Source organism: Populus alba, chromosome 15, assembly GCF_005239225.2.
Source record: "Populus alba chromosome 15, ASM523922v2, whole genome shotgun sequence".
NCBI classification, from domain to species: domain Eukaryota; kingdom Viridiplantae; phylum Streptophyta; class Magnoliopsida; order Malpighiales; family Salicaceae; genus Populus; species Populus alba.
In genome coordinates, this window is record NC_133298.1 from 6136359 (window position 1) to 6150621 (window position 14263).

General features: G+C 37.7%; 1 protein-coding gene across 1 annotated transcript; it reads left to right on the forward strand.

The window, feature by feature from the left end:
* Positions 1-3276: 3276 nt before the first annotated feature.
* LOC118057203 (histone-lysine N-methyltransferase ATX4) lies at positions 3277-12969 on the forward strand. Its single transcript, XM_035069708.2, has 23 exons — positions 3277-4891; positions 5026-5081; positions 5173-5383; positions 6304-6432; positions 6549-6617; positions 6718-6786; positions 6878-6969; positions 7080-7172; positions 7299-7434; positions 7769-7871; positions 7983-8082; positions 8489-8613; positions 8857-9002; positions 9369-9473; positions 9686-9750; positions 9923-10136; positions 11250-11336; positions 11465-11521; positions 11602-11691; positions 11813-11899; positions 12129-12203; positions 12342-12442; positions 12522-12969. The coding sequence occupies exons 1-23, from the start codon at positions 3827-3829 to the stop codon at positions 12610-12612; spliced, it is 3366 nt and encodes a 1121-aa protein (XP_034925599.1). The 5' UTR covers positions 3277-3826; the 3' UTR covers positions 12613-12969.
* Positions 12970-14263: the final 1294 nt, after the last annotated feature.

The window sequence follows — 14263 nt, forward strand, 5'->3', positions numbered from 1 at the left end:
TATTGAGGGGGAGATTTAATAAGGTGAATGAGCCTATGTCCGACAAGGTTCATGATGGCTTTACTACTAGGAAGAGAACTTCCGAGGAGAGGCCTTCTTGTTCTACGGAGAGGTATAAAAGGAATGGTTTTAGACAAGGAATTATGACTGGGGTTGGTGACGAAGGATCGGTTAGTGACGAAGGATCGAACCAAGACTTGTTCTTGAGAAAGGATACCGTATTCGAACGATCCCATGCTCACAGCAAGCCAAATAAGAGATTGAAGGAGGAGATGCCAAACTGTGGTGTTGGCCCAGTAGCAGAGTTGCCTCAAGAAGTCAAAGAAAGAATTGCATCTATGAATGGCAAAGATGTGGAGTTGGTGGTGGACAAACAGTTGTATGCAACTGACGTGACCGATGGCAACAATCGTCTGTCGATCCCTCTTAGACAAGTTATAGCTAAGAATTTCTTGACAGATGAAGAGAAGAGGGCTCTTATAGATAGTAATTGTCTGAAAGTGAAGATTCTTGAACCCTCTTTGGAAATGGTTAGTGACATGAATCTGAAGCAATGGAACATGTTTAAGGAGAAGGGCAGTACTGGTAGTTCATCATATGTGTTCATGACTCAATGGAATTCTCTAAGGAGAAGAAGTAATTTGCTTCGGCTAGATAGAATTCAGGTTTGGTCTTTCCGAGTAGAAAACGACCTCTACTTTGCTCTTGTTAAGGTTGGTGAAAGATAAGAAGAACGAAATTGTTCCAGCAGAAGCAATGCCGGTTCATCAACGAAATTGTTCTACAGAAGCAATACAACGAAATTGTTTCTCAGAAGCACTACCTCTACTCAGTCTCACACCCACGATGGGACGCTTTTTCTTCGTCACTTTATCCTGATATATATATATATAAATTTTTTTTCCCCCTTTTGATCCATGTGAAAACCGGATTATGGTGCAAAGTTTGCAAATTTAGTTACGTGCATTGCATCGTTAAGGTTTATGTTAATGTTATCAAGAACTTAAAAAGCTTCCGAGTTGTTAAACTTGTTTGACATGATGTTTTTAAAAAAATTTAAGATTCAAAACTTGATTCCAACGAGATTTCTAAAGTTGAATCAGCCTAGAAACTGACCTAGCAACTGACTTGATTAATTTCTTATTTAAAAAAAAATTAAACGACACCATTTTAACCTACTCCCTCTCATTATTATTATTATTATTATTAAAGCCAGTTCCGGTCTAGAACGTTGACTTTTGGGTCCCTAATAGCGCATCTGATTTGCCTTTCACGGCTTGCATGGTAGCACGATTTGCATCATCATCTACGAACATCATTCTCGAACTGTATCCTTTGATTTTTCATGTTAAGAGTACAGTTTGCTCGCCGCCATGAACATTCCGCCGCCGAATTTGTGAGGTTGCATGGAAACCTTAAACACGGTGTCCCGGCCGACCAGATTTCTCCCACTTTCTTCCTTTCTTTCCGGGCTGAATATTTTTTGTATCCATCTGAAACCTCCTGCGCATTGCCGTTGTCCCATCATCCTTTCTCCTCGCATTTATCTTGCTCTTGGGATTTTCTTTCTTCCTTGATTGCATCATCCTAGTGATTTTCCACGTTTTGGTACCAAAAAGAGAACAAAAACCCGTTGACTAATTCCTTTTTTGTTGCTTCTGTAGAATCCATCTCCCTTGAAGCCTTCTTTCTCTCTTAATTAAGAAATCAAGGCACTGCCCAAACGTGAACCGTCCGTCTTTCTTGGAAGTTCCCTAGAGTACAGATTATGATGTCAAGTCATTGACTTCTACCACCAGCTCTTTCCTCACCGGCTTGCCACCAAACCCACTACTGTACTACCGAAAAGTTAAAACTCCAGAGCCGGCTTCGACCACCACGGCCGGCTGCCTACAGGTGCACGACCAGCATCTGTGGTTGCAGAAGCACTAGCAACCCTTTGAAAGAAAGCACTTTCCTGATAAGCAAATGACACTTCTGTCCCAAAGCCACCTTTCCCCATTGCTGGATGGTGGTCATGGATCCGTACTGCCTTTTACCTCTCCAGAATCTCTGTAATCATGATATCCGGCAAGATCTCTTCAAAATCTTCAAAAATATATGGCAAAAACACTCTTCTGAAGATCCATCTGTATGTTTATTGATCTACCAGCTGCCAAATCATGGGAAAAATGGTAGCGAGCTAGCATCAACAACCCTAATTAAAATTCATCAACAAACAACTCATTTTGCCACTGTTCTTACCCAGGTAAGCTCATCTCAATCCATCAAATTTTTTTGGTACAATCTTATTCTAAAATTTCCCCAACGAAAATTCATAATCTTGTCCCCATCAAAACCCGTCCATTAAAAAAATAAAAAATAAAAAATAAAAAAAGCCACCCTCCACAATTGTAATAGCACAAAAGCAGATGGTAGGCCTTGTCCCTGGCCATCCTCCCTGGTCCGGCCAGAGCAGGCTCCTCCTCCCTTTTGGGTTGCTCTTGTAGGGATACACAGTACTACTCAAGTTGCCATCTTCCTGCCTAAATTTGCAGACCAATTTTTTTCTTTTTAATTGCTGATCCCTCAAATTATCATCCTTATTTAGCATAATCTTTTGCCAATCAACCCAAAAATTATCTGAAAATAAACCAACTTTTGATCAAAATTAATTAATTAATTAATTGAAATTGAAACTAAACAGTGTTTATACAACTAAAATGTCCAGGCTGCTCATTGATATACAAACAAACTACCCAAAATACCCTCCAAGAAAAATGGTGGGAAAATTCGTCTTTGCCATGGTTACACTCCATATACCCAAAAAAAATTCAAATCTCATTCGACAATACGAGCCAATTTTACCAGAGAACCACCATGAAAAACACCACCTCCCCCATCTCCCTTCCCAGCACCACCACCAAAATGGGGTCACATTTTCTCAATACTGCCCGCCACCCCATTTTCACTCACAGGCTCCCCTCCACCATAATCCACCTCCGTGTATCTCAGAAACTTTCCCTTCATGTCATCATCTCCATCTCTGTGACCAAAACCATAAAAAAATAATACAGAGGGAAATCTTAATTCCTTGCGGTGGCCGATTGAAACTTAATTAAGCTCGTTGAATTGTGTTAAATTCAGTGACTCCTTCAATCAAATTTATGAAACTAATTTCCCAAAATCCCAATAAATAAATAAATAGATAAATCGAATTCCAAAATTCTTGGAGCTAACTATAAAAACACCGTCACCATTGTCAAGAATTTCCTCACAATTTCAGAATTTTAAGAAGAAAAATACAAGAAATCTATATCTTTGTAACTTTATTATATAAAAAAAACCCCGTGGGTTAGCCTATTATAATCACCTCCTCCACCACCACGTAAACCCCATCTCCCTCCCTCTCTCTCTCTCTCTCTACAAATCCGATCCCCAATTTCTTCCAATTTTCCACATTATTATTATTACAAAATTATTCTTATTTTTTATTTTTATATATAATAATCCTCTATCCTTTTTCTACACTGTATCTCTCTAACTGTAAAGAGAGAGAAAAAAGAAGAAGAAGAAGAAAAACAACCAAAACAAGAGAGAGAAACACAAAGCTCTTTCTCTCTCTCTCTCTATTTCAGATCTCTGTCCATTATCTCCTTCTATTTCTTCTTCCTTTCTTTTTTTTACTGACAGAATTGCCCCTCTCTCTATAGCTCGTTCGCTCGTTTGGTCTGCAGCCTTCTATGCTGCGCCTTTTCAATTCGTTTTCGCCGAATTTGACCTTCGAAATTAGGGTTGCCGGTGCTTAATTGAAATCAATTTTGGTTTTGGTTTTGATTCTTTGACGATGATAATTAAGCGGAACTTGAAATCTCAAATGCCGAGTTTAAAACGGTGTAATAAACTCGGCGACAACTCAGCTTGTGAAGAAGACGACAACTCACCTTTATCTCGGAGGAAGAAACGCAAGCTTAAGAGCAACAGCCACCACGGAAGTAGTGGTTATTATCCTCTCAATCTGCTCCGTGAGGTCGCCGCCGGTGTGATTCCGGTGAGTGTGAAGTCGTTGAATGGATTCGCTGCTGCTGCTTCTTGGTGTACGGAGGTATCATGCTCGCCACCTGAATCCAATGCCCGAGATTCAACGAAGAGGAGAGCGGTGAATGACAATGGTAATTGTAATAGTAATCGGACGGTGGAGGTTTCGCGACCACCGCTAGTGCGGACATCGAGAGGGAGAGTTCAGGTATTGCCTTCGAGGTTTAATGATTCAGTTATTGAAATTTGGAGAAAAGAAAGTAAGAATAATTTGCATGATTATAGCTTTGGTGATAATGATAATGATAATGATGATGATTATGACGAAGATATTGTTGATGACGATGATGACGATGTTGATTATGATATTCAATTTAATAGTAATAGTAGTAGAAAGGTTAAAGTGAAAGAGAAAATGGGTTTCGGATTGCGTAGAATGGGCAGAAATGTCAGTAAAGTGAAGAAACAAAGCAGGCATTGTGCTGGCAAGTATGTGGATGCGTGTGAGGAAGAGGAGGAGAAAGAGGATGATGAAGTGAAGTTTAAGGGTGGTTTTGATATGAAGAAGTATTATTCGAGTTGTTCACGGAGCACGCTTACTTCGGTGCATGAGAATCTGGTGGTGGATGATACTGAGTGTGGTGGGGTTTTGGATTCAAGTAGTGGGGAGAGGAAAGAAGATGAGTTGTTTGGGCCGGAGGATTTTTATTCGGGGGACATAGTGTGGGCGAAGTCGGGAAACAAATATCCATTTTGGCCAGCTATTGTTATTGATCCAATGACACAAGCACCCGAGTTGGTTTTGAGGTCTTGTATTGCTGATGCAGCTTGTGTGATGTTTTTTGGCTACTCTGGAAATGATGGGAATCAAAGGGTATGTGTGGATTTTAAATGTATGAATTACTTGCTATGTAAAGAGAGGTTACTTGGGATATATGGACCTCTTGTGTTGTTATCTTTTGGATGGATGTGATTGCTAATTATGGTAAGTTGAATGATCATGACCAGGATTATGCTTGGGTTCAGAGAGGGATGATCTTTCCGTTTATGGATTTTCTTGACAGGTATGTTACTTGTCATTGTTTTTGTTGTCGTATAGGTTGGTAACTTGGGATTTGAGTTTTCTGTTTAAGTGAATTTTTTTTCTTGGCTTAGGTTCCAGGAACAGTCTGAATTGGATGACTTCAATGGTGATTTCCAGATGGCTTTTGAGGAGGCATTTCTGGCTGAACAGGGGTTCACCGAGAAATTGATACAAGATATGAACACAGCAGCTGGGAATCCGATTTATGATGAATCTGTGTATAGGTGCCTTCAGGAGGCTACTGGCTCAAACCAGGATCAGGACTTTCATTCTCCAAACCAGGCAAGTTTCATGGTTTAGTTCTTAAGTTCTTTTCTTTGAAACTCCCTTGTCTTTTATTTTCATTCTTTCTAGTCCTGTGCTTAGGCTTCAAAGTCTTAAACTCCTAGGTGTAAATGGAAATTTGATCCGTGGCACCTGGTACAATCAATACCTTGAGATTTACCAAGTTAGCAGGCTCAGAAAATGTATGAATTATACAGATATGGAGGCCAAATCTCTCAATATTGTGGCCGTCAAAAGTAGGTTTGCATCAGAATTTGGATGTTTTATCACATGAGTGTAGGCTTGCTTGATTTGATTGCTCGTAATGATTAGGGGGCCATTCTAGTGTTATCGCCTCTGGAAGGATTTTAGGGGAGTGTTGGAATCTGGATGTGGTCCCCAGCTCCAAGCTTTCAGCAGCAGAGCTGTTCTGTTTTCTAAACTGTAATTTCCCTTTTAGTTCTTGGAGTTTTAGAAACATGAAAAAAGTATGGCAAGTTAGGGAACTTGGAATACCATTCCTAAAGCCCTACATTCTCAGTCTCTTTTGCACTGAGAAGAACAGATACCGAAACGCAGTATAATTTTACATTTCTTGCCCTCCACTTTTCTTGGAAAGATTTTGTAATTACCATTTTACAAAATAAACCAAAACATGCTCAAATTTTTGTGATTTGTACACCTCCTTGATTGGGAGTTTAGCGAGGAAGCTTATCTTTTGAAACAGCTGTTACTTTTCTTTACACTGGTTCTTTCACATTAATGGAAATAGGATACCGAACTATATGTTTTCACATTAATTTTAGTTTTCCTCAGTTTTCTTCAGGTTTTGATTCAAATGAAGGTTTCTATTTTTATAAAAACAAAGAAGAAAATAGGAAGCGCTAGTTTGTCCTTCCATTTTCTGAATGTCATAAAATTTGGATTCTCTGATGCAGGACATGATTTGGAAGAATAAAGACAAGGGACCTTGTGAAGGTTGTGGCACGAGCCTTTCTTTAAAAACTGCAAAGAAAATGAAGGGTTCAAACCCTGGTGGCCAGTTCTTATGTAAAAAATGTGCTAGGGTTGGTACCACCTGTATTTTCTTCAGTGTTTTATGCAATAATTCCTGTCTCTATAGTCTAACTCATATGTGTGTTGGCTATTTGTAATTTTTACATCTGCATAATTGGTATTGCAGCTAACAAAATCAAAACATTTTTGTGGCATATGCAAGAAGGTTTCGAATCATTCAGACAGTGGGAGCTGGGTGAGTCAACCTACAACTTATATTAGAGTTGTGATTTTTTTCTGCTCATAACTAATGTTTATTTCTTATCAAATTGGTCTTCTTGTTCTCTCTGAATCAGGCACGTTGTGATGGTTGTAAAGTTTGGATCCATGCAGAGTGTGACAGGATTTCCAGCAATCATTTTAAGGTCTGCCCATACTTGTACTTTCTTTTCAACCTGCATAATGAGAACATAGATGGAAGTTTCTGATTTTCCTTGTCAATTTTCTTGCTTGAAGGATCTGGGGGGCATTGATTACTACTGCCCTACTTGCAAAGCAAAATTTAATTTTGAATTGTCAGATTCAGAAAAATCGCAGCTGAAATGCAAGTAGGTTCCTTTTGATGTTGTTTTTTTACTAAGAAACAAAAGGTTTTGAATTTTCTATTCACAATTTATTTGAAGGGTTTATATCTAATATCTTAGAGCCTTTGGCACAGATCAAACAAAATTAGTGGTCAACCAGCGCTACCTAATAAGGTTACTGTTATCTGCTCAGGAATGGAAGGCACATATTTCCCAAGTCTACACATGTAAGAAGGAATACAGCTTCACAAGTGCATGAATATTGAGCACTTGCACTTTCTGGGAAATTCCCTTTTCCTTGGTTCCTGTGTTTTTGTCAAGTTTATTTACAGATTTTTTCTCTCTTCTTTTAGGGTTGTTTGCAAATGTGGGTTCTGTGGTTCAGAAAAGCAAGCCCTTAGTGAATGGGAACAGCACACAGGTTCCAAAATTAAGAATTGGAGGATCAGTATTAGGGTGAAAGATTCCATGCTACTGCTAGAGCAATGGGTTTGTACCAAATCTTTTGAGCTTCTTTTCTTATCTTGTGGATACTTATTTCTTTTACAAGTTTGGTTCTGCACCAAATCTTTAGAGCTTCTTTCCTTATCCTATGGATACTTCTTATTTCTTTTACACGTTTGGGTTTGTACAAAATCTTCTGAGCATCTATCCGTATCTGGTGAATATTTCCCTTTTCTTTTACAAGTTTGTGTCTCTTGATGGTTACATGGTGCTGTACCTCTAAAAGTATATTACTTGCTTTTAGAAAGAAAGATCATGAAACTTAGTTTCTTACAATCATTTTCAATTCGAACATTAGAGCTGCTCTTGGACTTTGCAGATGATGCAGTTAGCAGAGTACCATGCGCATGCCTCATCTACTAAACCTCAAAAACGACCTTCCATTAAAGAGCGGAAGCAGAAGCTGCTTGCTTTCTTACAAGGCATGTTTATTTTCTAGCATAGATACAACCTGATCAGTATGTTATCTTGAGCTACACTGTCTGAATTTCTCGCTTTGTTCAATGAGCTTTTTATTACCATTGTCATGACAGTGAGATACGATCCTGTTTTTACAAAGTGGACAACAGAACGTTGTGCTATTTGTAGATGGGTAGAAGATTGGGACTACAACAAGATTATTATCTGCAACAGGTATTGTGACTATTTTAATAGGGATTCTAATTACTGTGCACATAACACTATGTGCTGGTGGAAATGTTTGGTGCTAAAGACACTTCAGCCAATTTTGAACTGTATTTTAGACATGTTTCTGACACTTGGAGAAATCTCCATTGATGTCTAAAGCAACAAAGCTATCTTAACAGGAAAAGAACTTTATGGAGAATAATTTAAATACTATGAAGTCATTAGAGTTCTTTCTTGTCACAATCATCTGCTTTCAGCTACAATTTGATGCAGTCTGCTCAATAAATGACCCCAAAAGAGAGGATAACAATGTCCTGCTTATATATCTGCTAATTAGAGCAAGGAATTTTTTTGTTGGCTGGAGATTTCATATTAATGTTTAGTATCACTTGTTATTCTATCCATCTGTCAGATGTCAGATAGCTGTTCATCAAGAATGTTATGGAGCACGAAACGTGCAGGATTTTACTTCTTGGGTTTGCAAAGCATGTGAAACACCAGATGTTAGGAGGGAGTGTTGCCTTTGTCCTGTTAAAGGTTTGTTTTTTGGTCATCCTGCAGTGAATCTCTCTTTTTCCATCTTGGGTTTGAGCCAGTTACAAATAGATTGCTTCTGCATAAAGTGGTTTATAACGAGTTTCTCTCTGTTATTTGTCCAAAAACTTTTTGCTATGTACTAATAGGTTTATTACACTCATATGAGAATTTCTTCAGTTGCTTTTCATATAGGCTGTGATTTTTTTTCATTGAGCTTATATCTATTTTCCCAATTTTTCGTAGGTGGTGCTCTAAAGCCAACTGATGTTGAGTCATTATGGGTTCATGTTACATGTGCTTGGTTTCAACCCGAAGTCTCATTTGCAAGTGATGAAAAGATGGAACCTGCTCTTGGAATTTTAAGCATCCCTTCAAATTCTTTTGTAAAGGTAGAATATTCATTCTCATAAAAACTGCATTGGAGCTGCTCTAGTTTAACTTGTAAAATCTTATGCATCTCATAATTAACCCGGGAATCTGTAGAAGTTCAATTAGCATCATGTGAGGACTGGTGGTTTTAAAGCATCATCCTACTTTACTCAATGAACCATGTGGCGAATAAGTTGGAAGTTGGTCGTTTTACATTTGTTTTTTTTGCATTTTTTGCTGTTGTATTGAGCTTTGAACCTGCTTTAATTTTCTGCTTACTGATTTTAATCAATGACTATATGCTAATGAATTATGATTTGTGAGCTCTTTGGTGCATCTGAAAACGTAGCTGATGAATTCTGATTGTGCTTTTTTTGGAACTCCAGATTTGTGTTATTTGTCAACAAATTCATGGTTCGTGTACTCAATGTTGCAAGTGTTCCACTTATTACCACGCAATGTGTGCTTCGAGGGCAGGATATCGCATGGAGGTGAGTTGCTCTTGCTCCTAGATGGTTTGGGTTGGAATACTTGCTGTATGCACCTGTTTTACCAGTCATGCAAAATGCATGCATACCATTTTTCACCTGGCAAAATTCTTTCACAAGTTTAAGTTATTGAGCTTTCAATTGGCATGGATCGGATTCTCTCTCTCTCAATTATCCTCTCTTTGTTATTAAATTATCTTCCTTCTAAATCGCAGTTGCACTGCTTGGAGAAAAATGGGAGACAGACAACAAGAATGATTTCATATTGTGCAAATCACAGGTACAGAGTCCTTATATTTAATGATTAAACCAATAGCATTCCTCTTCCTATACTTCGATGTTTAGAGTTAATTTGCACATTAAAGCCTCTGTTGACCTTCACATTTGTCAAGAAACATATACATCATTTATAGCTATACTATAATAATTTATTGTTTTCTTTCATGATGCAGGGCTCCAAATCCGGACACGGTTTTGATCATACAGACTCCTGCAGGAGTGTTTTCTGCCAAAAGCCTTGTTCAAAATAAGAAAAGGGCTGGTACGAGGCTAATTTCATCTAATAGAATAAAACTTGAAGAGGAGTCGATGGAAGAAGCTACTAAGTCTGAGCCACACTCTGCTGCGAGGTGTCGGGTCTTCAAAAGAGTGAACAGCAACAAGAAGGTACCTAAACAATTGCTTACCTGCCTATCTCTTCTTGTGTGTGTGGATTTATCTTCTTTTTTTCTTTCCTACTTTTTTCACAGGGATTGTGATGCATTTATAAAACACGAGAGGGTTGGTTCACCTGAACATGATATTGTAGCTGGTCCAGCTATAGCTTTTTCTGGGTACTTTAGGGGTGGGGGTGTGGGGTTGGGGATGATTGTCTAGAAATTCTAAGAGTTGCTTGCTGGGCTGATAATTGATTAATCCAATCCTGTGGGCTGGGAGGCTCCATTTCATGCTCGTTTACCCCTACTTTTAAGAAGTAAACATGGACCAGTTGAGCAAGAGAAAATTGGCTAGATTTGTTGCCTTGAAAAAAAATTCGGAAGTTATGGAGCCAAATTCATCATGTATATATGGCTAACAAAGTGCTCTGTTGCTGTTAAAAAGAATGAATAAACGATGGATGTAATTATGGAAACATATTGTGGTTTTGTTACTTGGTTGAAATGACCAATATCAAATTTGTGCTTGAAATAAATGTTGGGGCTCTATGAACAGGTATAGTTAGGAGTTGCAGGTTAGCATATTATATTCCCTAACCTGTGGGCATTTTATATGGATCTGAAGTTTTCTATTATCATCAATAGCTGGTTTAGACTATAGAGTGTAGATAATCAAACGAAAATGTGAAGTAAGCTGTAGTCTTACTAGCCTGTGGGCATGTTGGGGCTCTATGAACAGGTATAGTTAGGAGTTGCAGGTTAGCATATTATATTCCCTAACCTGTGGGCATTTTATATGGATCTGAAATTTGCTATTATCATCAATAGCTGGTTTAGACTATAGAGTTTAGATAATCAAACGAAAATGTGAAGTAAGCTGTAGTCTTACTAGCCGTGGGCTGTTCATTCACTGATTTATTTGACTGTCCATATTACACAGCCATTTTAACTTGCTACAATTTTCCCTTGAATAACAACAGAATTGATATACCTAGTACACATATGATACATGTACTTCACAAAACCTTTTCTTGTGAATTTTCCAAATCCAACCACAATAGAAGTTCCTAGCTCTTCAGATCAAATCTATCCTCTTATTTTTTTTATTTTTTTTATTTTCCAGCGAACAGAAGAAGAAGCTATTTACCATCGATTGACAAGACCTTGTCATCATCCTTTCTTAGAGATACAGAGTTTGAATGCATTCAGAGTAAAGTTTCTTTTTCCTACCTTTCAGTATTATATCATATATTTTTTTTTTATCTTCTCATCTCTTTTGACATGGAAACTAAGAGAAACAAAGCAAGTGGTAATGTGCCTGGTTTTATTCTTCGACAGGTAGTAGAGGAGCCAAAAAGTTTTTCTTCTTTCAGGGAAAGGCTTTACCACTTACAGGTAGGTCTCCATCTTTCTGTTAATAATATTACTTTCTAGATTGCCTTCTAAATATCTCTTGGATGTACATATGATCACAGAGAACTGAAAATGACCGAGTTTGCTTTGGGAGATCTGGAATACATGGATGGGGCCTCTTTGCACGAAGAAACATTCAAGAAGGAGAAATGGTATATATGATTTTTTCATGAATGAAAAAACCTTGAAATGTGATTTTCAGATGTGAATTCCATGTGTGTGTAATCACCGAAACGGAAATACATTCCATCACTGTTACATGATTGTCTCCAGGTTCTTGAGTACCGAGGTGAACAAGTGAGAGGCAGTATTGCGGATCTGAGGGAGGTGCGCTATCGATTAGAAGGCAAAGACTGCTATGTAAGTTATCTTCTTCTTTTACTCGTATTAAGTAAAAGATGATGCAAACTATGTGGTAGTAACCACCCTAGCCTCTGCTTACGATCATACTGGTTCCCAATAAATTGAAATAAGTTTTATAAGTTGAACATGTTTTCCTCACATTCCTTGCTTTTGTTCCTTTTCTTCCCCTTGTTCCTCTACCTTCATCGTTTTTTGAGCTAAACTGTGGTCTAATTTTCTTTTACAGCTTTTCAAGATAAGCGAAGAGGTAGTGGTAGATGCCACAGATAAAGGAAACATAGCGCGCTTAATAAACCATTCTGTGAGTCGCATCCAAGCTGAACTTTCGTTTCTGCATTTACAAATTTTCAATTCAAACATGATTTATCTCTTCTATGCTCGAAGTATAATGTTACTTTTCTCCATATCATGATGTCTATTCTATTTGCCTGTGTTCCAGTGTATGCCAAATTGCTATGCAAGGATCATGAGTGTGGGCGATAATGAAAGTCGTATAGTCCTTATCGCGAAGACAAATGTTCCTGCTGGCGATGAGCTAACGTATACATCTTCCCTGTCAGTCAGAGTTCATAAATTTTCAACTGTTCAATCGCTCACTAAATTTAGTTGCATATGGCAGGTACGATTACTTGTTCGATCCTGATGAGCCCGATGAATTCAAAGTTCCCTGTTTATGTAAAGCTCCAAATTGCCGGAAGTTCATGAATTAGGATACAAACACATCAGCCATTGTTTCTCCACAAGGAGCTCTAACCCTATCCCATGCCCGGGGATCTTACAGTCATACAGAATTTGTAATTTTTTTTTTTTTTTGCCAAAAGAAAAAATGTAATTTTTTTTTTTCCTGGCATGCTCTGAGCTTAATAAAATTTGTAGGCTTGCCTGTTGTTTTAGGTCAGGCATGGTGTACATTTGTCTCCTCACAGTTATCTTATTATAGTTAAAGGCTAATCCATTCTATGATGAATTAAAATTGTTAATCAGAATGCTTTGCTCCATGATCCGATTTTCACAATTGCTGTTTATTGATTACTATAAACATCAAAAGGAAAAAAAAAAAAAACAAAGATCTTAGAATAAATTAAAGAAGAAAAAGGAACCCATCATGGGTGTGAGACTTTGTTGTTAATCAATATCTTCAAGATGACTAGCAGAATATGCTGAATCATCCTTTCTGCCACCATGATACTGGCCGAAGCCACCTCGCTTGGGTTGACAACCCGAGTGGGGACAGCACCTCGTTTCTCTCCTGGTGTCTCAGGTTTTGGTCCCGATCTAGTACAATACAAAATTCCTTGCTTACATGCATATCTCAATGTGTTCTTTATTTTTTATTTTTGAGGAATCATAATATGACGTTGCACTGTGTGTGCATCCAATATTGTTAGTGATAAGTAAATATTTGAGTTTGTTCAATCAAGTAACAAACATACAAAAAAAAATCAAAAGAATAAAATATCTATTTTTGTGTGTAAAGAAGAGTCCAGTATGTTCTCTGTCTCATTGAGTATGTTTTTTATATAGTTAAGAGGTATCAAGTGTAATATTGTTTAGATAAATAACCTTATTTTTTCTCTTAAAATATAAAAATATATAGCCTTAGAAAATATCTATAAAATATCTAGAAAAATATATAAAGAAATACATGTGAAAGTACTATCATGAATAATACTATACATACTATTAATGAATAATAAACTTAGATGAGTCAAAGTAACTCTAACAAACCAGAGCTTGAGCTCAGTTGGGTCTTAGCCTAACCAAGCTTCTTGGAGCTTGCTTGAGCCTGATTAGAGGCCTACCTCATGCGAGAGGTTTTTTTTTTAAAAGCACAATTTTAAGACAATAAACACAATGTTTTATCTAAGTAAGATTCTAGAGGGTCTCTTCACAAAATTGTTTGGGATGTGTCATATTTTCCAAATAGATTTAAGATTCTTAAACAAAAACCATCTTCCCTTGAAGTCCATCTTCCTCTTCAAAACCATCTCAAAGTTTATCTTCAAATTTTGTTCATGGTCGTTTCGAAATGGTGGATTAATTCTTTCATCTGCCGCTTGATTTCAAACAAGCACGGTAGTGCAAAGTCTCAGGATAGTCTCGTTGCTGATAACTAACCAACTCTTAACTGTATTAACTTCCTGAACCCTCCTTTCCACCTGGCATGTGTCCCCCAGCTCTCTCAGCTGCTCCTCCCCTTCTTCTTAACTAACAAACCAGAAGAGAAACAAGAAAAGGGAGGGAGGCTCTGATTACTTTTGACGCAAGAAAAGGTTGCTAGCTAGTCTTTCATTTGGATCCAAAGCAAATACCGAAGCAATGATTTTGTTATAAGCATTTCAAAGACTTGGTTCTGCTGGA